Source organism: Rattus rattus, chromosome 7 (assembly GCF_011064425.1).
Source record: "Rattus rattus isolate New Zealand chromosome 7, Rrattus_CSIRO_v1, whole genome shotgun sequence".
Taxonomy (NCBI): Eukaryota; Metazoa; Chordata; class Mammalia; order Rodentia; family Muridae; genus Rattus; species Rattus rattus.
Window position 1 is genome coordinate 72,794,209 of NC_046160.1, and position 25,393 is coordinate 72,819,601.

The 25,393-nt window shown below is 42.0% G+C and overlaps 1 protein-coding gene across 3 annotated transcripts in view; it reads left to right on the forward strand.

Annotated features, from left to right (window-relative positions):
- Positions 1-24,921, forward strand: part of Plag1 (PLAG1 zinc finger) — a 43,587-nt gene extending 18,666 nt beyond the window's left edge. The window contains exons 2-5 of one of the 3 annotated variants that reach the window (XM_032907806.1): positions 9,383-9,487; positions 17,337-17,436; positions 20,855-21,213; positions 21,729-24,440. In XM_032907806.1, the coding sequence (XP_032763697.1) occupies positions 20,972-21,213; positions 21,729-22,986 (1,500 nt within the window). In that variant the 5' untranslated portion in view covers positions 9,383-9,487; positions 17,337-17,436; positions 20,855-20,971 and the 3' untranslated portion in view covers positions 22,987-24,440. Of the gene's footprint in view, positions 1-9,382; positions 9,488-17,284; positions 17,437-20,854; positions 21,214-21,728 lie in introns of those variants that run through there. The other 2 variants (XM_032907808.1, XM_032907807.1) reach the window with 2 other exon arrangements.
- The last annotated feature ends 472 nt before the right edge of the window (positions 24,922-25,393 follow it).

Sequence of the window (25,393 nt, forward strand, 5' to 3'; positions counted from 1 at the left end):
GACGCCATTGTTACCTGTCTTCCCCAAGCTGAATCAAACCATGGCTTTCTATCATCGAAATCAGTTTTTGTTCAGCATGCAAAAGAACTACCAATGAGCATCTATCAGGGGTTGATTTTGGTTTCTTCGTGATTATTTGTGGCTTTTTCTACTTCCCATTTACCTGGATAGTCAAAACTTGGCAGTGTGTTTCTTACAACATGCAAAGTTACATTCAGCGTTACACAGATATAAATATATAGAAATATATACATTAAAGTTCACATAGCATTCCTTTATGATCAATGCCAATAAAACCAGAAGATAAAGAAGACCAATAATGCAGCCAATACATGGAAATACTACAGATTAACGTATACTGTGTTGGTATTAACAGTGACGTTTTGACAAGGTGAACATAATGTAAATTTAATTACTTAAATTGCATCGAGTTTAGAAATGTCTTTTGCAAGGAGTAAACAAGAATGTAAAAATAATAAAAGTATTATTTAGAAACTATTGCCCAAGTTGCCATCCCATTTCACTTAAAAATAGTTTCTTTTCGTTGTGATTCGAGTTTTACTGTGACTGCAAGTACACAAAACCCAAGATATACTCTGCCTCTCTACAGATGTGCAGTCACAAGCACATTACTTCTCCAGATGCCACTTCACTGTTTGAGTGTGTAAGCCTTTTATATGAAATGTTCTTTTTCTTTCTCTGTGGACTGTGGTCTGTATAAGAGCCTGTAACAGGAGGAAGGGTCACTTCTTATTTTTATAAATTACCATTATTGTGTAAATGTGTGTATGATATGGAAGGGACATACATGTATCATGACATACATGTATCATGACACACATGTGGAGGTCAGAGGACCACTCTGTGGGGTTGATTCTCTGCTTCTACCTTTTACTCAGGTTCCGGGGACTGAACACAGGTCACTGGGCTTGCTCGGCAAACATCTTTTCCCACGGAGCCACCTCACCAGCCGTAGTCCTATACCTATCAGGACATAGTACAGCAGCACTTTTTGCTGAGTAGCCCACTGAATGCAGTAGATGTGTATACTAAGCCCTCAGGAAGATGACACTGTTACTCTGTTTAGCTAACACAACCTTGTAGATCAAGTATCCTATCCTTCTAAAGAAGATGTTGAAGAAAAATAAGCTTCCCATGGCTACCACCAGCCCTGATGTCCTGAGTCCAATCCCCAGGACCCACATGTGTGCATGCATGCATACGTACATGCATTACAGACAATTTTTAAGAGAGAATAAACTGCACAGAGTTATACTGGTCAGGTAGTGTTTGAAGCAGCCCTTATTCTCAGAAGCAGTTCATCTCTGTGGTTGTCTCCTGCACTGCTTTAGCCTGAGTCAGATTGAGAATTTTTGTTACTCAAGTAAACTTTTAAAGGAGCAGTGTGCAAAGGGAAATGCCAGAAGATCGCGGTCCTGTAGTCACACTGCCCAGGAGTATAAACTGACTCCAGCATGTCAGAGTAGGACAAGGGCCAAGAAGATCGCGGTCCTGTAGTCACACTGCCCAGGAGTATAAACTGACCCCAGCATGTCAGAGTAGGACAAGGGCCCAGAAGATCGCGGTCCTGTAGTCACACTGCCCAGGAGTATAAACTGACCCCAGCATGTCAGAGTAGGACAAGGGCCCAGAAGATCGCTGTCCTGTAGTCACACTGTCCAGGAGTATAAACTGACCCCAGCATGTCAGAGTAGGACAAGGGCCCAGAAGATCGCTGTCCTGTAGTCACACTGTCCAGGAGTATAAACTGACCCTCAGGCATGTCAGAGTAGGACAAGGGCCCAGAAGATCGCGGTCCTGTAGTCACACTGCCCAGGAGTATAAACTGACCCCAGCATGTCAGAGTAGGACAAAGGCCCAGAAGATCGCTGTCCTGTAGTCACACTGTCCAGGAGTATAAACTGACCCCAGCATGTCAGAGTAGGACAAGGGCCCAGAAGATCGCTGTCCTGTAGTCACACTGCCCAGGAGTATAAACTGACCCCAGCATGTCAGAGTAGGACAAGGGCCCAGAAGATCGCTGTCCTGTAGTCACACTGCCCAGGAGTATAAACTGACCCCAGCATGTCAGAGTAGGACAAGGGCCCAGAAGATCGCGGTCCTGTAGTCACACTGCCCAGGAGTATAAACTGACCCTCAGGCATGTCAGAGTAGGACAAGGGCCCAGAAGATCGCTGTCCTGTAGTCACACTGTCCAGGAGTATAAACTGACTCCAGCATGTCAGAGTAGGACAAGGGCCCAGAAGATCGCTGTCCTGTAGTCACACTGTCCAGGAGTATAAACTGACCCTCAGGCATGTCAGAGTAGGACAAGGGCCCAGAAGATCGCTGTCCTGTAGTCACACTGCCCAGGAGTATAAACTGACCCTCAGGCATGTCACAGGAGGACAAGGGCCCAGAAGATCGCTGTCCTGTAGTCACACTGTCCAGGAGTATAAACTGACCCTCAGGCATGTCACAGGAGGACAAGGGCCCAGAAGATCGCTGTCCTGTAGTCACACTGTCCAGGAGTATAAACTGACCCTCAGGCATGTCACAGGAGGACAAGGGCCCAGAAGATCGCTGTCCTGTAGTCACACTGCCCAGGAGTATAAACTGACTCCAGCATGTCAGAGTAGGACAAGGGCCCAGAAGACCGCTGTCCTGTAGTCACACTGTCCAGGAGTATAAACTGACCCTCAGGCATGTCACAGGAGGACAAGGGCCCAGAAGATCGCGGTCCTGTAGTCACACTGCCCAGGAGTATAAACTGACCCCAGCATGTCAGAGTAGGACAAGGGCCCAGAAGATCGCTGTCCTGTAGTCACACTGTCCAGGAGTATAAACTGACCCCAGCATGTCAGAGTAGGACAAGGGCCCAGAAGATCGCTGTCCTGTAGTCACACTGCCCAGGAGTATAAACTGACCCCAGCATGTCACAGGAGGACAAGGGCCCAGAAGATCGCTGTCCTGTAGTCACACTGTCCAGGAGTATAAACTGACCCTCAGGCATGTCACAGGAGGACAAGGGCCCAGAAGATCGCGGTCCTGTAGTCACACTGCCCAGGAGTATAAACTGACCCCAGCATGTCACAGGAGGACAAGGGCCCAGAAGATCGCTGTCCTGTAGTCACACTGTCCAGGAGTATAAACTGACCCTCAGGCATGTCAGAGTAGGACAAGGGCCCAGAAGATCGCTGTCCTGTAGTCACACTGTCTAGGAGTATAAACTGACCCCAGCATGTCAGAGTAGGACAAGGGCCCAGAAGATCGCTGTCCTGTAGTCACAGTGCCCAGGAGTATAAACTGACCCTCAGGCATGTCAGAGTAGGACAAGGGCCCAGAAGATCGCGGTCCTGTAGTCACACTGCCCAGGAGTAAAAACTGACCCCAGCATGTCAGAGTAGGACAAGGGCCCAGAAGATCGGTCCTGTAGTCACACTGCCCAGGAGTATAAACTGACCCTCAGGCATGTCACAGGAGGACAAGGGCCCAGAAGATCGCTGTCCTGTAGTCACACCGTCCAGGAGTATAAACTGACCCTCAGGCATGTCACAGGAGGACAAGGGCCCAGAGGTATGGGGCACACTGAGGACTTGGGTTGGTGAAAAGGGGCTGCCTTAGCTGCTGGGGCCCTAAGCTTCTTATTGGGGAGGTTTTGTTAGACCTCTTGGTTATCACCTGTCGGCAAGCACAACAAAGTGAGTTTACAGTTTTATAATTGAAGAAGTTCTTTGTTTTTTTAAATGCTAGGCTAGCTGTAAACCGGAAGGTAATGTCCAGTCCATCCTGTTTTATAAAGCAGCAAAGACACATAGGGACTGACTCATTCCCAACAGTCTTGGGAATGGGGCCCGTATGCAGGTTTCATTGTCTGGTAACACGACCCCTTCACTCATCTAAACACATAGCTCCAGTCTCCACTTTTTATATTTTGTTGGAAATATAACGTATCTCTTGCAGTTACCCAGCCCCGTTTCTACTTTCTTCTACCTGGAATACCTGCCCAGGTATGCCTCACATTTGTTCTTTTGGTCACACTTGTCTTGGCTCTGGTGTTTAAAATAAAAAAATAACAGAAGTATAATTCATAAAAATAAGACATCACATGTTGCTTGTTCTGAAACTAGATGGAGATGTTCCTGGTGGAACATGTCTGCCAGTTACCACTGCCATCTTTGCTTGGAAGGTGGTTGCTTACGAGCACACAAATGCTTTAGGTCCTGCAGTAGATGGACCACACTCTTGCTGTAAGCTTAAAGCTCATCAGTGCTGCAGGTCGAAAATTTAATTTTCAAATTCGTTTTCTAAATTAGCATACAAAGTAATGTGCTTTATTGTGGCAGAAAATGTATTTATTATGCCTAGCATAATATCTAGCAAGCATCACGCTAGGCTACATCGAGCAAAATCGCCAAACACAAAGCCAGCTTTATAATGAGATATTGAACATCTCGTGTCGTTTGGCCAAATACTGAAAGTCAAGTCAAAAAGGGTTGTCATCGGAAGGCAAGACTTTTAAAGCAGTGTAAAAGCTACACCCAGACACAGCGGCAGATACTTCCTTGGTATTTAATAAATGGAATGTATCCTAGAACTATTTATTATCCTCAGGTCTCAGTTCCGTTAGAGTGTATTCCTGGAGCCTTTAAATCATGTGGTGTGGTCTGCCAGTCCCTAAGCAGCAGGCGAGCCACACTGGCCCCTCCCAGGAGAACAGCTGAGAATGCGGCTCCAAGGCCTCTCAGATGTGTGTCCTTCCTACTTAGGGCTGAAGGCCTCGAGCCACACTGAGTTTCTCACACTGTCTCCCCCTCTGAATGGGAAGGAGAGATTTTAGTCATTTCAAGACATTGTCCTTCTACCCATCACAACTTGTCCATTCTTAGAATGTTTTCTCTTGAGATTTCAGTAAGTCCATCTGGAGATTAGTTTTTTTCTGTCCATTGATATTTTCAATACAAAAACTGCCATTTTGTTTTCTCAAAGCTTTGTTGAGGTGTGACTGTTTTTTATAAAGTAGACAGATGTGAAGCATACAGGGTACCATATGGACCATGGTGAGGCCATCTCAGCATCCCACACTAAGCTTACCTATGGTTCCTGCTGCCTCATGAGTAGCCTTCGTGATCACTCCTCCCTGTACTGAACTTGTAGTGTATTTCACATTTCCTAGACATAATATGAATGGAACCACACAATACGTATCTTTTCTAACCTGGCTTGTTTCAGCAAACTTAATTAACTATTCTGAAGGTTATTCATGTTTCTACAAATGTCAGTTGTTCATTCCTTACCGCTGTTCACTAGCGAATTGTGTCCCCATTGATAGGCGATGGGTTATATCTAATTTTGACTATTAAAACAAAGCCTCTTTGGACACTCATGTGCAGGTCTTTGTAAAGATGTGTGTCTTCATCTCTTGCATAAGTAGATAGAAATGAAATAAATGGCTGTCACCTGGCAGGCTCCTGTTTGACTTTCTAAGAAGCTACAACTGTTCTCAACTGTTCTCAAAGTGAATTGCATCATTGTTACCTTCTTCTTATTGATGGGTGTGCCCACTGTGTAATACAGTTTCAGAGAGGTTCATTGCACAAGAGCTGCCAAATCCAGTCAGCCACTTATGATCCATGGAATGATCTCACTGCTATTAATTTGCATTTCCCCAATACCTAGTGATGCCAAACATGTAGAGTTGGTTTTTGCCATTTGTATATTTAAAAAAAATACACTATTTTATTTTCGACTCTTTATATGTGTTTATCTATGTGTAAGTATGGGCATGTGAGTGCAAGTGCCCACAGAGGTCAGAAGAGGGCACCAGATCCCCGTGATTTATAAGCAGTTGTGAGCCACCTGATAGGGTTACTGGGAACCAGACTCAGATTCTCTGCAAAAGCAGCAAGAACTCTCCCCAGCCCCTATTTATATATGTGATGAAATACCTGTTTGTGTCTCTTTTATTAATTTTGAATTGAAATATTGTCATCTTGTTGAATTTGGGAAGTTCTTTTGCTAGCTAAGTTCTTTTTCATACCGAGCCCTATGAAAGTCCTGTTCATCCTCTAGCATCCTAGCTTTTCTTTCTTAGTGATGTCTGTAAGCTTTGCCGCCTTGTGAGTCCTGGGCATTAAAGGCTTGTGCCACCACTGCCAAGCAAAACTCAGTAGGTTTTGATAGCTGTGTATTATTCTATTATATATACACTGGCTTCCATCCATTTTATGAAACATCAACTTTATCTTAAAATGTGATGTTTTGACTTTATGCTTAAGTTCTCTCTCCTCCCCCCATCACCTTGCTCTCTCTCTTTAACTTTCAAAAGTAAAGTATCAAGTCCATGTATTGGACTTTGAAGAACTTAATGTATTACTACAATGTATTCCAGAAGAGATTCAACACTTCAGTCTTCCACCAGCAGTAACCGAGATTGAATTCTTTGTAGCAAATTCTGTTTGTGGTTTTCAGGAGGATATCCTGGTTCCCCTGTTCTTTCTTGGTCTGCTACCTTGCTTTTTTATTCTTAAGCTACAAACAGGACCCTCTGTTCAGCCCTCACCAATGTGAGGAAACTGAATTTCTTCATTCTGGAGCAAGAAAAGATAAGCAGGTGAACATAGTTATCCTCATGTTAGCTAGAGAAGCGGGTTTTCATACTTTAGATTGACAACTGACTGGTCTCTCTGGGTCCCATTCTAATTCGTGACTCTAGAAGGCCTCACTGCTTTCCACGATTCCTTCCCTACATCTGGTCACACTCAAAACACACGCCCAGCCTCCCGATCCTCTTTGTGACTCTGTCTTCCTCCTTTCCTCCATCCTTCTTGGATGGTTAGTGAAGTTAGGAAGACCTGGAATCCCTGGGCCACAAGCTTCTGGGCATACCTGTGAGGGATCACTTACCCCCGGGAATGCCTGTGAGGTATCACACTGCCTAGGTTAAGTGAGATCCGAAGAGCATCCTCAAACGGGATAGCACACCATGGCCAGGCTTGGGTCCCAGAGTCTTCAAAAAGCAGGACTGCTGACTACAGACTCCCACAGCTGTCTCCCTACTGACGGCGGATGCAGTGGACCAACTGCTTCCAGCTGCTGCTGCCATGATTCCCCTGTGCAGTGGACTGTACCCTCAGTGACCCAAAAGAAACCATCCTGAAGTTGTACTGCCAAGGTATTTTATCACAGCAGTGGAAAAGTAACTAAAAAGCTTCCTTTTTCCTCCCTTCTCGCCCCTCTCTCCCTTCCTTTTCCTTCTCTCCTCTTTCCCCCTCCCCTCCTTCCCTCTCCTTTTCCCCCTCCCACTCCCTTCTGTTGTTAAATGCTTTGAAACGCTTCTTACGGGCAGCCCTTCATCAGCAGGCAGACAGGCCTCTTATACTTCCTTACTGCTCCTTCCCCTGACACCCGTAGTTTTTATCACTAAAGTTAGTGTCTTTCTGCCCAAATAGCTATTGCTTGGTGGTATTGGTGGGTAGTTCTGTGGCTCTTAGTAGTTATTATTATTATTATTAACTAGTATCAGTATCAGTATTATCATCATCATCATCATCATCATCATTATTATTATTATTATTATTATTATTATTCCTTGAAAACTTCTGTAGCCTTATCTCCTAGTGACAGCCTTTGGTGTCCAGCAGCTTGTGTCTATGAGTAGGCTGCACTACCTTTGGTGCCCAGCGGCTTTTGTCTGTGAGTAGGCTGCACTACCTTTGGTGCCCAGCGGCTTGTGTCTATGAGTAGGCTGCACTACCTTTGGTGCCCAGCGGCTTGTGTCTATGAGTAGGCTGCACTACCTTTGGTGCCCAGCGGCTTTTGTCTGTGAGTAGGCTGCACTACCTTTGGTGCCCAGCGGCTTGTGTCTATGAGTAGGCTGCACTACCTTTGGTGCCCAGCGGCTTTTGTCTATGAGTAGGCTGCACTACCTTTGGTGCCCAGCGGCTTGTGTCTGTGAGTAGGCTGCACTACCTTTGGCTCCCCTCCTCTTGCTGCTTCGAGAATACTGACATAGAAGCAGTCTTGCTTCTGGGAAATGTTCCTTTTACTGGTTGTCACCTTGTTTTCAGACTGCTACTCTGGTCACATCTTTCACTCAGGAGAACATGCCCTCCTGTCCTCCTGCCTCCCCAAGTTTTGTTGTTCTCAGCACTTCCTTGTGTCTATATTCTCCAAAGCCCCTGATCCTTCCTTTAGTATGCGCATGTGAACCTGTCCACAGCATTGGAGCCGCACTGTCCTTGTTCCAGCCCTTGGAAAATGTGTGAGCAACATTATACAAAATCAGCAGGCATCTTAGACCAGTGCTGATGGTTCTAACCCATCGCCCTCCACGTGCACACACCTTTTGAGGGGTAGAGAGTTTCCTAAGGGAACATTCTTCAAAGCAAGTCATGAGAAATGAATAGTATTTCCCTCCTGGGACTTACTATGGCACTTGTATAATGTTGTTTCTCACCGATCTCACCAGCACCACCGCATGGCAGTATTTACTAACTGGACCAAAGATAGGCACTAGTTTGCACACTCCTACAGAGCAGAGATCATATCTGTCAGTACCCATGGCGATTCAGATCAGCACTGTGAGTAACAAGTGTTGGTAATATTTACTACTGTCAGTGTCAGATACCCATCTTAATAGGGTGGAAACTGTATAGAACTGGGTATTGGCTCTCCTTTCCAGGTAAAGCAGATGATTTTCTATGTAGAACTTGGGGCTTCCCTTTTCTGTCCTGATTATGCTCCTAGAGGTCCTTCATAATTTGTAGCCATGGGATATCAAGGCTAACTGCATACATGGTGTGCTTCAGGACACATTTTGGTTTGCTTCCTATATTGTTGATGGTGGATCTGGCCCAAAGAACTCACATAAGATACACAATACTCCTGGGATGAGCTGAAGGAAGAGTTGTGTCCCTGCTTCGCCTCCACCTTGCACTCTTTCTGAGATCACTCACAGGGCACAATTTTTCCTTAGTCTTTGCTCAGAACAAGAATGAGATGACAGGAGACCTTTTCAAAAATGTTCTGGAGAAGACTGGATGTGTTTAGAATATATAAAAAGGAAGTAAATGATCAACTTGAAAAATACCAGCAAACATAAGAATAGCTGACTTAAATACAAATAATGTAGATAAATGTGATATTTCAAAGGAAAATATATAAGTTGTAAATAATCATTTGTTTACTTTTCACTTTCTAATATAAATATTTTGTTTTACATTTGCTTCTAACAGGATTTAAGATTGATCCACTCTGTAATAAAGTACAAGCAATAAGTGATAGTGAATGAAAAGTAATCTGGTTGATATGATAATAATAATCATTAACCAGATTGATCCTGACTTTGAGAATTTCAAACTAATTCTTCTTTTCTTTCTAGGTTGCCTCTCAGTGCTGCCTTGGTGGTATTGGGCACCCAGAATGCTTCAGTCTGTAATGATCTATTAATAAGGTGGCCTAACTAGAGTTTGCAGCAGGGTCTCAGGTAGGTGGTTTTTATCATTATATGGCATGATTTTCAAAGTGATCAGTTATTCCATATCCATACTTACGTGCACTACAATAGTAAAAGCTTTGAAAAGCGTGCCACATAATAAGCATGCCAGCTAGGCTCTTCGGGCTTGCCAGTGTGCACTGGTTTACAGGATGTCGGTAAAATCTATGCTCTGTAATCAGCCAAGAACAACCGTCTTCCTTCAGAATAGAAAGCTTCAATAAAGTTTGGGTTTTTTCCTCCTCTTGGAGACCACAGATGAGCTCACAAGCTCTTGATCTTCTGGATATCACTGAACGGTAAACTACCCCATGGAACCACTGTGTTCATGTGCTGAGAGGATCTTAACTGTGGTCAGATCGAGGTCTGCACCCAGAGTACAGAGCCCAGTGTGACCAGAGCAACTTCCAACCTTTGCTGGAAAGAGGACACACAAAAGCACCTAGAGTTCCAACGGTAGTTATAACTCAGTGGCACAGAATCAAGGTTTAGTGATATTTGGAAACCCAAACACACGTGGATTTGAGCCAGGTAAGTCTGTCAGTGCAACCTCCAGCACAAGGCTGGAGTCTAGAGACCAGAACTCGATATTCTAGGGTAAGGAGACTGGAAACAGCAAAAGTGGTTACTCAGCAGGCTCAAACCCCTAACCTGGTCATCTATGGTGGTCAGCCCCACACCCTCGGGAAACTAGGCCTTGGGCTGAGATCTAAACAGGACCTTAGAAACATAAAGAAAGCTTAACAATTAAATTAAAGGAACACAAATTAATCTTAATAAGTAAATTCTATAAAGAGTAAAATCAAGTTAGCATAAAATTTTAGCCACCTATATACAACAAATATTTTTCATAAAATTGCTAATGATTATTTTAGTTTTATAGGTTATCTATTTTTAAGATTCATTTCTTTGTTTGTTTATATGAGTACACTTCAGACACACCAGAAGAGGATATCAGGTCCCATTGCAGATGGTTGTGAGCCACCATGTGGTTGCTGGGAATTGAACTCAGGACCTCTGAAAAACCAGTCAATGCTCTTAACCACTGAACCATCTCTCCAGCCCATGGGTTATCTTTTAAATGAAGTATTTTTGTATTAATGAAGTATTTTTAAATTATAGGGGCTTTTTAGGGTTTTCAAAGTTTCATACATGTACACAATGTATCATATCTACCTACACTCCTATACATGTACACAATGTATCACGTCTACCTACACTCCTATACATGTACACAATGTGTCACGTCTACTACATTCCTATACATGTACACAATGTATCACGTCTACCTACATTCCTATACATGTACACAATGTATCACATCTACCTACACTCCCCAATTCTAGTTCGCCCCAGGACTGCCTCCCTATGTCATGGCCTCCTTTTAGAATTATTTGCCATTTTAGGCCACTGAATACAATTAGTATGAAGCTATCTTTAGTAGCTGGAAAAAGGAAAAATACTAACTTTTTTGAACTGTGCTGTTTCTACAAATTTTACCTTTTTTCATCTCCTTGGATTGTAATCAGTTAATTTTTTACTCCAATACTGTCAGTGTCATCCTCATATCTTAATCTTATATAAAGCATGTTCTCTGTAAAGGATTTGGAATTTTGCTTTGTAGATGTTTCCCCCCACAATCTGAATTCATGTGCTTACGGGGTTACTAGGACAGAACACCTGGAAAGCCCACCAGTTAATTTTCAAGCCTGTTTAGTTTGAGTAGCATGTGTCTGAATCCCTTGCCTTCACGATGCCTAGTCAGGGCTGCTTCGTAGGATGTGGAAGCAGCATAGCCATCAGGTGGCTATATTGGGCATCATCCCAGTTCCTACCCCTCTGCGAAAGCACAGTAACTATTTAACTGTGCTGGGCTTTTTTCTAATCTTGCTTTACAACCCATTGGGATTTCCAGAGCTCACAACATATTTCCCCTGATTGCTTTGATTCCTGAAACCCTACTACAGTTTTTCTCAATAAGTATTTATCAGTGGAAAGCAGTTGTAGTGTCACACATCTATAATCCCAGCACTCAGAAGGCAGAGGCAGGCAGATGGATCTCTATGAGCTCAAGGCCAGCCTGGTCTACAACTTGAATTCCAGGACAGCCAGGGATATTACACAGAGAAGCCCTGGATGGATGGATGGATGGATGGATGGATGGATGGATGGATGGATGGATGGATGGATGGATGGATGGATGGATGGATGGATAGGTAGGTAGGTAGGTAGGTAGGTGGGTAGGTGGGTGGGTGGGTGGATAGATAGATAGATAGATAGATAGATAGATAGATAGATAGATAGATAGATGCATGCCCTGGATAGATAGATAGATAGATAGATAGATAGATAGATAGATAGATAGATAGATAGATAGATAGATAGATAGATAGATAGATAGATAGATAGATAGATAGATAGACAGACAGACAGATGCCCTGGATAGATAGATAGATAGATAGATAGATAGATAGATAGATAGATAGATAGATAGATAGATAGATAGACAGACAGAAAGACAGACAGACAGACAAAATTTATCAGATTACTGCTACATGGCAGGACAACAATGATTTGGGGTAAAGGATTCAATCACTGAAAGACGGTTTTCAAATGGATTGGTTAGGGAGCACAACTGTCATGTCCCTTGATGATGTTGCTCAGAACTAATCTGTTTACCTCAGTGATGTGGTAATAAAGAGAAGTCTTGTTTCTAGATGTGACTTCATCCTTGACAGCCACAGTGTAGCACAGAGTGACAGGCTGTGGCAGTTGCAGAGCTTTTCCTGAGTCCTGGACTCTGTCCGTGCATTTCATGTTCCTTGAGCATCACCATGCTCCCTGGCAGTGTTTCTACCTCCTCACACCACACAGACTGCATGTATGGGTGCACACTGCTTTACGATAGCTTAACACTGATTTCCACATGAACATGTCTAACTGAGATGATACTTAACCCTTTCTCACATTCCATCCGCTCTCTACCTTTCTCTGAACTTACCCACAGATTTGGTGTGACTGCCTGAGAGTTCACATATGAAACCTGGATTCTGTTTCTGTGATTTGAATTGCGCAGTAATTACTCATTCTAGGAGGCATACCCTAAATGTTTAAGGGCTGCAGTATGTTACAGTAGTTGGTGTCAGAAGCCCTTGTGGTACCCCAGCAACTCACTCGGTCTATGGCAGTAACAGTGAGCTCATTACAAGTTGAGAATGTGACTTGCGGGCTTCCTCCTTTCTGATGTAGCTACGTGGTAAACATGGAAATGTTTTGTGCATGTTTGGAAGCTCAGAACATTCTGTAAAGAGAGTTACTTGTGTTGATGAGACACTCTCACTCTATACTGTTACAGACGCAGTTATCCACTCCTGCTGCTTGCTGCTCTCACCTCCCCTCTCACAGCTCCTCTTTTGCTTCCTGTTTGCAAGGACTGATTTCCCTACATGGAGAGAGTGATGCCTAGTATACTCCGTGCGCCTTAGTTTTCATAGAGTCTCTCCCGTACACATACGACATAAATGCTGACTCCTGAGTTACAGCTCATTAATCCTCTACCTCACTAGCCTTTTTACTCTGTAATATAAATAACCAAAGGGAAGATTTGAGTTGGAAAATCTCATTTGTTTGCTTTGTCCATGTTCTTGGGTGGCCAGCATTCTATGCGGGCCGTCTAGAGCATGTGTGACCAGAATGTGACCATCGAAGAGTGGGGAGAGTTTCTGAGAATTTTGCAGTGCCAACTTTGAAATCTCTTCACATTTCCCTACCTGTCCTTCAAAAACAGAAGGGATGAGCTATTTCCTTCACATTTCTTAAGGTTCTGATCTACTTTAAGTATAAGATGCTTCTAGACATAATTAGGGCTAGTTTTGTGGTAAAGTTGAAAAGATTATCCTAGAACTATATTCTTCAAAAACTAATACAAAAGATCGAATGTAGAAAAAGGCATCCTCAAGTTTACTGATTAAGTATGTCTAATGTAGGAAAGTAAATACCGTGGTCTTGCTCTAGTCTCAGGACTGAGTTCTTGAGGACCCATAATTCAGGTGAGTGAAGCACACATCCTGCTTTCCAGTGGGCTTTCTGCTTCTCTGTTCTCTGTCGATCTCGATAACTCCACCCAGGAGTCTCACCATCTTTCCTGCTTCAGCCCACGCAGGTACCAGGCATGTTTTCACTCTAAGAATTTTTGTTAAGAGTGGAGATGAATTGATGCCATCTACTCGTGCCAATTAATTCTGTAAAAATACCGTCAGTCAGAGCATGCTAGCAAAGTGGCTATTTTGCATAGCTTTTAAGTTACTATAAGTGCTAGTATTTATCTTACTCGAATGTGTATTGTCTTCTGTCTGCTACCGTGATGAGTAAGCTTATAGGTCATTATGTTAGTGGTAAGCACTTACTCTGTTTTAATCTTTCTTGTTCATTCAACAGTTACTTTACTGTCATTTATGGGAAACAGCAGTGACTAAAACTGGCCTGAGCCTGCCCTGAGCTGCCTACAGTTGACTGCTCATTCTCTGAAGGTCTTTTTTTTTTTTGTTTGCTTGATTTTGGCATTTGTTTTTAATTTTTTGACAGTCTAATATATGTATTGAATGCATTTCGAACATACCCCACTACCCTTTCTTAGGTTTTTGTAAATTCGAGATAGTTAATTTTTTCTTCATTAGCAAGCAGCTCTATAGAATGAGAGCTAACTGATGAGAATGTCCGAGTTAGGATCAATGATGTTTTAAAGCAATGTTCTTAATATGGTGGTACGCCTCCTTCAAAGTTGTAGTTAGCTGTGTAATCTAGTTCATCTCCTCCGTAGTCTTCAAGATTCTATTAGTATCTCATACATTAAAAAACGTTACCACTGCTAAGCTTCCTTCTGTGATCTACCCTGATGGAAATGTTTTAAGCACATGTTGATATTTTTCTGAATTGTGAACTAATGGTATGTTATAATTAGTATAAGGAAGAGCAAAGCCTTGGTGATTGATAACATTTGCTCTTAGCAAAATCTGACTTTTAAAAGTGAAAAAACTATTAATGCCGGTAAGTATTGTTCAAAACTCATAACTGTTGACAGCGCAACTCTCAGAACCGTGAGACATCCAATTAAAAGCAAAAACCAAAATAAAAGCCCTGTTTCACTGTACACCCAACCTTTGGCTGACACCTCATAGAAGTTGGTTTCAATGGACCCTCTGACGTGCAATGTATTTGCTTGTTATTTTCCTCCATGAACCACTGTTTCCCCGAGAATAAGAGTCAGCATAAGAAAATGACCCTTTATGTCCAAGCGTACGCCCTTCCCTCCTCTCCCACTCCTCTCTATTGGATGCAGAATCACCTTTGGAGTGGGGTAGAGGCGGTGTCTGCTTGGGTCCCAGCAGCAGCTGGGGTATAGTATTCTGAAACACTTCACTGTGGAGCAGTGTAGAGGGGTGTGTGTAGTCTCTGCCTTCCTTCACAGTTCCTCAGACAAAGGCAAGGCAGAATGCCCATCACTCGTATGATCAGTCTTTGATCAATTACTTTAACCAGAAACGAAAAACATAAATTAAGAATTTTACCCCTTTGGTTGCAGACGTTTTAGAGCAGTAATGAGATTTCTTCCCCCACCGCCGCCTTGGGCGCATGAAAGAGAGTACACAGATAACTTCAGTTAACATTTATCTAGGGTTATAGGAATATAAACTGTATTTAACGTTTATGTTTATTCTGTCAAACAAATAATTCTAATCAACTCTTGACATCCTGTGTCTTGGGGAAAATTACCAGTTCTTTGAAATTATTTCACAACCAATAAAAAATTCAAAGTAAGATAAAATTTAGAGAAATTAATCATAATTTGGGAGTTATGTTTTAAGATAAAGTAATTTAATGTGATTGCTTTATTTACAATTTTATTTCTGACTATAAGATATACAGTATCTGACTATAAGACTAGACGCCTTCATTTACGCATTGTTTGAAATACTTAGTTGCCAAAGCGTTGCTGTTATAAAATGTCACCGTACAAATAAGCATAGATAGAATTTTATGAATACACAAATTTATTATTTGTCTGTCAGCTTTAGTGTTAGATTTAATTCTGCTCAAATCATCCACTCAGAATTGCTAATTATTTTAATGCTTAATTAAATTATTTAAAAATTTACCTTGCAAATTGTCTTTTAGACTTTTTTAATTCTTTCTTTTTGGAGATTTTATTTGGAAGCTCTCATAGAAAAATAGCACAGAACCGTCTTCTGATTCTTTAAGTGTAGTGACAACATTTATCCACACACAGGTTGGTTTGCTAATCTGCCCTTGTCATAGATTACAATACAACATAAGTGAAGTGGGAGTCTAAGACCGAAGTCTCATTTTGACCACACAGATGCCATCACATAGTTCAGAATCAGTGACGACAGATAGAGCTCTCTTGGGTCACTGACTGCAGGGGTGAGATGAATATGAAAACCCTCTATTTATGAAGTATTTGCATTATCCAGATAACAGTATATAAAGTGATCTTTCATATTCATAATTACCATACCAAACATTCAGTGTATGTCCTGGGCAAGTAAGTATTTACAAAGCCAATTTTGCTATTTTGCAATTTTGATGTTCTTCCACTTATGCATGTCCTGTGCTGTATAAAAATGGGGCTTTTGCTTGAACTTTTAAAGGTGTCTGTTTTATCTAAAATTTTACTTTTCTTTTAAACCATAAGAATATACTGATTTCTGATATACACTCAGTAATTTTGTAATGATGCTTGAATGTCCTCTCTTAAATATTTTTGTTGCATATCACCCTTACATATCATCAAATTCTGAAAGAATTTTATTTAAGGAAATACTGTTAGATTGTCACACAACATTAGAAGTTCTTTAACCTACTCTGTCATTGACATATCCTTTTGTTACTGATTTCTAAGTATTTCATTTGTATTATTTCTCTCAAGTTCTTCAAATTAATACTTCTGAATAACTAATTAAAATAATCACAGGTTGCTAACCACTGTTTGCCTTGTATTCTTTGTAATAATTGTAGGTCTTTTTGACTTTACATCATTGTTATTCTTGCCTTTTCTTTCTTTTATGAACATTAACATAGTTTATATGTGTGCTGTCAGTCTAAAGACCTTGCTACTAAGAAGCACCTTAAAGCTATCTTTAAGATTTCTCAACAGTGGTCTCAGGCAACAAACATTGCCGTTTCCCTGATACCTGCCTCCCGCAGCAGACCTGTTTCCCTGATACCTGCCTCCTGCAGCAGACCTGTTTCCCTGATACCTGCCTCCCGCAGCAGACCTGTACTTAACTTCCCTCGCATGACCTGTAATCTGGACAGCAGAGTGGTTACTCCATTCCAGCCATCCTCACAGCATTCTTTAGTTTAAGTTGGCAGATCTGCAAGTAGCGTAAGGGTGGTTCTAAGAAGCCCCAGTCACTAGTGTGGCAGTGTGGGTGGCAGTACTGTGATCAGGAGGAAACTGAGTTCTATTAAGCTCAATGAATTTTTGTCTGTTTTGTCTACAGTCAGTAACTCTTGCTTAGATTTCTTTTTTATTAACAAGTGGGGAGTCATTCAGCATCACAAATTGACATTTTTTTCTAGGTAATGCTACTTCTCTTTTTATCTGCGCATTTATTTGGTCATGTAAAGTGTGCTTTCAACTAATCAAAACAAGCAATTGGTGGGGATTAATGCACGACTCATCAGCAAAGTGGAATGTGGGCATGCGCTATGAAACTGCAGTTTGCTCACGCTTTCTTCTGCATCTGCCCTCGAGTGCCATTTACATTGTGGTCCATTCTTCTTCTTCTTCTTCTTTCTTTTTTTAACCTCTTTGTAGATTGGCCAAAATGGGAAGGGATGGATTCTGCTCTCTTCCACGAAGAGTTAATGGGACTGGCTAAGATCAAAGTCTGAGGCTTATTTCCATCACTAATCAGGTATGTATTGAATAAAAATCACTTTTTCTATGCATGTGCCTTTAAAGTATTTGTTGATAAACATGTTACAAATATAATTTTTATTAGACATTAAGTTCACAACATTATATTGATCCTAAAATTGTAAATGTACCTATGATACGTAACTTGAATTTTGTAATGGATTAAAGTATAAAAGCATTATCAGCCATGAAAATTTTCAGCTGGTCTTAGAAAAGTGTAATATTTGGTATCAGTGCAATTCCTCATTGCTCAGTCTGTACATCCAGATACAATCCATTTGCTATATTATATTGAATATCACCAAGTTAATGCGATCAAAAGCGTGTGTGTTGTTTCATGGTGCCCTTTTAGTATTTTGGCGGGGAGTAGTCATATTAAAGTTGCTTTTGTCTTCTGGAATTCTCAACATCACAACTATGTTGTTACAGTGGTGATTATCACCAGTTTTCAAACCTACTTATTAGACACCTTGCATTCCCTTTTGATTTGGCAATTGGAAAATGATTGACTTGTGCACAGTCTAAATAAGCATCAAGTGAGGAAATCACAATGAAAATTAAAGCTCTACACTAAATTACTGTCATTACTTGTCTGAAGAGTGGCTGTTTACCCCTAAATAGGAGGGACACAAAGCATCTCTCTCTTGAATAAGCTCATAACAGGAAAAGATGAGCTTCAGAAAACCCACAGCCATAGCTAACAGCAGCATCAGTGCTGTGACATCAGAGCTAACAGCAGCATCAGTGCTGTGACATCAGAGCTAACAGCAGCATCAGTGCTGTGACATCAGAGCTAACAGCAGCATCAGTGCTGTGACATCAGAGCTAACAGCAGCATCAGTGCTGTGACATCAGAGCTAACAGCAGCATCAGTGCTGTGACATCAGAACTAACAACTGCATCAGTACTGTGACATCATAACTAACAATGCATCAGTGCTGTGACATCAGAGCTAACAGCAGCATCAGTTCTGTGACATCATAGCTAACAGCAGCATCAGTGCTGTGACATCAGAGCTAACAGCAGCATCAGTGCTGTGACATCAGAGCTAACAACTGCATCAGTGCTGTGACATAGCTAACAGCAGCATCAGTGCTGTGACATCAGAGCTAACTACTGCATCAGTACTGTGACATCATAGCTAACAGTTGCATCAGTGCTATGACATCAGAGCTAACTGCTGCATCAGTGCTGTGACGCCGTAGCTAACTACTGCATCAGTGCTGTGACATCAGAGCTAACAACTTCATCAGTGCTGTGACATCATAGCTAACAGCAGCATCAGTGCTGTGACACCATAGCTAACAACTGCATCAGTGCTGTGACATCAGCGCTAACTCCTACATCAGTACTGTGACATCAGAGCTAACAACTGCATCGGTGCTGTGCCATAGCTAACAGCAGCATAAGTACTGTGACATCATAGCTAAAAGCAGCATCAGTGCTGTGACATCAGAGCTAACAGCAGCATCAGTGCTGTGACATCAGAGCTACAACTGCATCAGTACTGTGAGATCATAACTAACAATGGCATCAGTGCTGTGACACCATAGCTAACTACTGCATCAGTACTGTGAGATCATAACTAACAACGGCATCAGTACTATGACGTCGTAGATAACTGCATCAGTGCTGTGGCGTCATAGCTAACAACTGTATTAGTACTATGACATCATAGCTAAGAACTGTATCATGGCTGTGACATAATAGCTAACAGCTGTATCACTGCTGTGATAAATATCAAAGCTAACAGCAGCAATAGTACTATGACATCATAGCTAACAACTGCATCAGTGCTGTGACATCAGAGCTAACAACTGCATCAGTGCTGTGATACCAGAGCTAACAGCTCCACCAGTACTGTGACATCAGACCTAGCAGCTGCATCAGTGCTGTGGCATTAGAGCTAGCAGCTGCATCAGTGCTGTGACATAAGAGCTAACAGCTGCATCAGTGCTGTGGCATCAGCTAACACCTGAACGAATGCTGCGATACTGGTTGTATCATATCATTTGTAAACTGCAAGAGGAACTTGCTGATATTTAGAACAGTGCAAAGGCCTGCATCTGTCTTCCAGAGAAGAAACTGTATGTCTTCACCTTACCTGAATGCTGTACTGCTTTAATCAAAATAGTGGCTTACCGTTGTTTTGTTTGCTTAGGGACAGCTGCTGTGCTAAAGTACAAAAAGATGTAACACAATTAAATGTTACCAAATGTAGGTATTTAGAATTCCTGAAAAATTTTAATTCAAGTTGTAAAAGTAAGTGTAACAGATCTAATTGTGTAAAGGCATGTGTCAATCTAACACCAGTATACAGGCAAGATAAAGAAGTTGGTTCTTTTCTTTAAAATACATATAAAATGGCGGATTCTTCCCTTCTGCCCTCTAGTATCTGGGCCTCAGCTTCTTCCTTGGACTCATTAATTGATAAGACATTTAACTCTATTTTTTAGTCGGATCCTTTTAAAAGAGATTATGTGTGCTAACATTTCTGTGATCTCTTGGAAAAACTCCTCTAAATTACCTTCAGAAACATAACTCAGTGGTTCTCAACCTGTGGGTCAAGACCTCCACCAGAGTCACATGTCAAATATTTACACCATGTTCATAACAGTAGCAAAATTAGAGTTACTAAGTAGCAAGGAAAATAATTTTATGGTTGGGGGGACCACCATATATGTGGAACTGTATTAAACAGTCACAGCGTTAGGAATGGCCCTGGCTTTTCAACCTTAGAGCACCTAGTAAGAATAATCTCTCTGACGTAAAGGCAGCTGAGGGAAACTGACCGACCTCCACAAATGACAAGGATCCTCATCTTTCGCCTCATGCCATGCAAAGGTTTTACCATTTCAAGGATCTCTGTTATGAAAATATGTCGTTCTGCTCTTGATCGGAGGCCCTTAGAGCGTCACAGTGCTGGTTTAAAGGGTCAGGTCTCACTCAGGGCAGCGAACCCTCTAGCATCTGGGCTTCAGCTTCTTCCACAGACTCAGTGTTTGCAAACTGTCAAGTGCTCTAAGTGCCTGTAGTTCATGTGACCCATGTGCACAGAACGACGTGCACAGATTGAAGTGGGTGTTCAACCGGAAGATATGTTTTCTAATTCCTGGTGAAAACTGAAGTTTCTGGTGCCACCTTTGGAACAATGCTTTGAGAGTTGCTGAATTCAGTTCTGTTGAGCCTAAGTACAGCGTTTGTCAGGTGGAATTTCGGGGTATGTATAAACTGTTCATTCTGAGCAATGCATTTATATTTGTTTTGGAAAATACCAAGAAACCTACAGATATTACATTGGACCAGCTGAATCCATTTTATGGTTTCCTTTTTTAATTCAAAAGCATCACAAAGCAAGTAATTTTTTAAAAATTGAGTTTAGTTACAAACTAGTTGTTTCTTATTTTTTTTTCCAGTCCCTTTTTGCTTTCTTTTACGACCACATGAAACTTGAGAAGCCACCTAAAGCTAAATCACTTAGTGGAGTTGGGCAGTTCCCAGGTGTCCAACGAGAAGGCCTGGTTTAGGCTGCGATGGCCACTGTCATTCCTGGTGATTTGTCAGAAGTAAGAGATACCCAGAAAGCCCCTTCAGGGAAACGTAAGCGTGGTGAAAGCAAACCAAGAAAAAACTTTCCTTGCCAACTGTGTGACAAGGCCTTTAACAGTGTTGAGAAATTAAAGGTTCACTCCTTCTCTCACACGGGAGAGAGGCCCTACAAGTGCACACACCAAGACTGCACCAAGGCCTTTGTTTCTAAGTACAAATTACAAAGGTACTACACTCTATTTGTCTTTCAGATTATCCTTTCTCTTGTGTTGGCCATCTGAAGCCATTGTAAGTGTGTGTATAGCAGAATACACATTTCTCAGCTGATTTGCAGAGAGGGAATGTTAAGTAGATAGATATTGGCTAGCTTGCACTATTTTAAATCACATACATTTGTGTTAGTGTCTTTGAATTTTTTTTTTAAGTAAATTGCTTAATGAGAGTAGAATTTCCATTTATAGAGAGAAATCTCTACATGGAAAGGATGTGGACAGTACAAGAGTATGTTCAGTCTTGCTTGCTTACTTTTGTAATGAGAGCTAAAAACCAGTCAACACTAAAGTGGCGATTAGATGGCTCAAGTTTTGCAGTGTATTAACTATCCTGTGGTGTGTGTTAGTTAGGTAGATCCTTTATTGAGAGAGCTGTGTCTTAGCATTAGTAGACTATCTGCCCATTTTAAAAGTGAATACATACCTTTCTGCTAAGATAATCACTCACAGAATATATCTATGTTTAAAGGCACATGGCTACTCACTCTCCTGAGAAAACCCACAAGTGTAATTATTGTGAGAAAATGTTTCACCGGAAAGACCATCTGAAGAACCACCTCCATACACACGACCCCAACAAAGAGACTTTTAAATGCGAAGAGTGTGGCAAGAGCTACAACACCAAGCTTGGGTTTAAGCGACACTTGGCCTTGCACGCTGCCACCAGTGGCGACCTCACCTGCAAGGTGTGTTTGCAGACTTTCGAGAGCACAGGTGTGCTCCTAGAGCACCTGAAATCTCACGCAGGCAAATCCTCTGGGGGCGTGAAAGAGAAAAAGCACCAGTGCGAGCACTGCGAACGCAGGTTCTACACCCGGAAGGATGTCCGGAGACACATGGTGGTGCACACGGGAAGAAAGGACTTCCTCTGTCAGTACTGTGCACAGAGATTTGGACGAAAGGATCACCTCACTCGACACATGAAGAAGAGTCACAATCAAGAGCTTCTGAAGGTCAAAACTGAACCAGTCGATTTCCTGGACCCATTTACCTGCAACATGTCTGTGCCTATAAAAGATGAGCTCCTGCCGGTCATGTCCTTACCTTCCAGCGAACTCCTGTCAAAGCCATTCACCAACACTTTGCAGTTAAACCTCTATAACAGTCCGTTTCAGTCCATGCAGAGCTCTGGGTCTACTCACCAAATGATAACAACTTTACCTTTGGGCATGACGTGCCCCATAGATATGGACGCTGTTCACCCCCCTCATCATCTTGCTTTCAAATGCCCGTTCAGTTCTACCTCATACGCAATCTCTATTCCCGAGAAGGAACAGCCCTTAAAGGGGGAAATCGAGAGTTATCTGATGGAGTTACAAGGTGGCGCACCATCTTCATCCCAGGATTCTCAAGCATCATCGTCTAAGTTAGGGTTAGAGCCTCAGAGTGGCTCCCCAGACGATGGTGCTGGGGACCTCTCCCTGTCAAAGAGCTCTATCTCTATCAGTGACCCCCTGAACACACCAGCATTGGATTTCTCTCAGTTGTTCAATTTCATACCATTAAATGGTCCTCCTTACAATCCGCTCTCCGTGGGAAGCCTTGGGATGAGCTATTCCCAGGACGAGGCGCATTCTTCTGTTTCTCAGCTGCCCACACAAACACAGGATCTTCAGGATCCTGCGAACACAGTGGGCCTTGGCTCTCTGCACTCACTGTCAGCAGCTTTCACCAGCAGCCTAAGCTCAAGCACTACCCTGCCCCGTTTCCACCAGGCCTTTCAGTAGGGTCTGGGCCGAGGGATTTACCGGAGGTGCTTGTGCAGCCCCGCCTGCAAAGACCATTTATATTCTAGTGCCTACTTTAACACAACACAGAAACTTCTCCTTTTGTATAATATCAGGTTTTATGAAGCCAGTAAATAATAGGAATTAGCCTCTTTGATAAGCTTTGAAATGGTTCATGTTTAACTATGTTTGCTGTTTCTCCTGATTTCCTGCCAGTTGTCATAGTCTCGGAGTTTTATTTCATAGAGGAGCGCCATTATTATCACTAAATTTTACAAGTCCTGTGTTCAAATTACTGTTAGACCTTAACATTCTCACTTTCGTCTAATAGCAATGGGCATTGGACTTTTTTTTTTTTTTTGCAAATGTGCAGTACAATGTAAATCTTCTATGAAATGTGTGTGAAGAACTGAAGTGTTTCACATTTCTTTACTAGCCACTAAATGGATTCATAATCAAGTGTGTTTTAAATGAGTTAAGAATCCAGTTTGGGGAGAGTATAGTGGTTTCCTAAATACACCATCATTTGAGATCAATATATTTTGAAGACTGCTATTGTCTGGCTAAAATAAGAAGTTTCAGTATCTATTTAATAGAAACCTAGAGATGTCATGGGGTGTTCTGTGTTAGAACTAGCCCTCAGGCTGATTTGCCACATTTCAACCATCTTTCCGTTAGCAGTGTGTGGCCTCGGAGTCTTCAGGATCAGTGTAGACGTGTTCTGTTGTATGCCCGTCACCTTTTACACCCCAGGATGGCTTCACATACCAGCATTCTTACTTTGCATGTTGGTCCAGTTAGTGCAGAGTCTTAGAGCCATGGTGGGACAATAGACAGTAACTATATGAAGCCCAGAGTGGCTGGCTGCCTGAATCGTCGGGGTGATAGACTCCTCACCAGGAAGATGGATGTAAAACGTACAGCCAAACCCCAGCACTTGTCTAGAGAATGTCCACTGTTGCCAGAACTGAGAACTGGACTCCTGCCGCATCACTTCTAAAACAGCAGTCTTGCCCGTGCGCCCTTGCTCATTGCATATACATCTTTCCCTGCCGTGTTTGGATGGAGAACTTAAAAATTAAACACATCAAAAAGCAACCTGAGGAGTTCCACAGTCTTACACCAGCAAAAATTGTTAAGAGCCCACTTTTACACATCTCCAGGAGACAGGAGGAATGTTAGAAATCAGTTGAATTTATAGAGGGAACAGAGGAAAATAAAGCAAACACCAAGTGAATACGAATGCACCAAGGGCGTGGTGCTCACTGAGCAAGGTAGCAGTGGGCTTCGTCTTGTCAGACAGCCACCAGGAATGTGATCGGTAGCTCCACGTGTATCTTCCTAAGGGTTACTTGTGGCATCGACCTACGAGACTTACTAAGCACTTGTTAACACCTTATTCTGGACCCCTTCTGTCGGGGCAGGGAGATTTATAGAAGAGTATATATCTCTTTTAAAAAAAAAAAAAAAAGGAAGAAACTATTTTTTAATCTCTGAGCACTCGTTAGCCCTGGCTGGGGAAGCTTCTTCCCTTGAGTAAGGGCCAGTTATCACTGCATATTGTGTTGTTTACCCATTACTCTAAGCGTAAACAGATTACTGACTATGATGCATTATTTACAATGCCTGGGAGTAGTCTAAATTGAGGAGAAGTGTAAACTGTCCTGTGAATGGGGCTTTCACTATATGTCATACACACGCCTAGTGCACTTCATAGAATCAGAGCTGCCCCCTAGAGGGCTCAAGCTCCTGGTTCTAACCCTAGAGCAGTAGTTTTTATACGTATGTATTTAAATTTTATTGTGAAAAATACATTTTATTAAAGAAAGTGTTCCAAAGGCATTAAAATTATATACGTTAATAAGGAAATACATTTTAACTCTTCAAGCTGCTCCTGAGCTGAGGGTGGGAGCGCACTCACTCAGAAAGTGGGCTCTTCGCTCTGCTTCATGACCGCTTCCTTAGTTTCTATGAAACCGATCACTTACCCTAATGTTCTAGTCGGATGATTAGTGTTCAATATTGCTTTAATCACCACTTTTAAAAGGAGAGGACATTTGGTGACAGAGCACAAGTAAATAAAAAACCTATTATTATGTAGAGTTCACAAACACCACATATGAAAGCACTAGTTTATTCTATCTAAAAATTGCTTAAGAAGTCACATTTATGACCTGAGACGTTGGCCTTCATAGGCTGTATGTATTTCACTGCTAATTGAAAAAAGGGAGTACCAGGATATATGAAATAAAGCATTTCGAAATGGGAATGGCGCCATATATGTGTGTGTATATATATATATATATAATAAATATATTTTTATCCTAATTCTTGCCCAGCGCAGAACTCTAATACACATCTTCCAGGGTACCAGTGTTAAAACGTAGAGTCTTACTTTCCTTTGTAT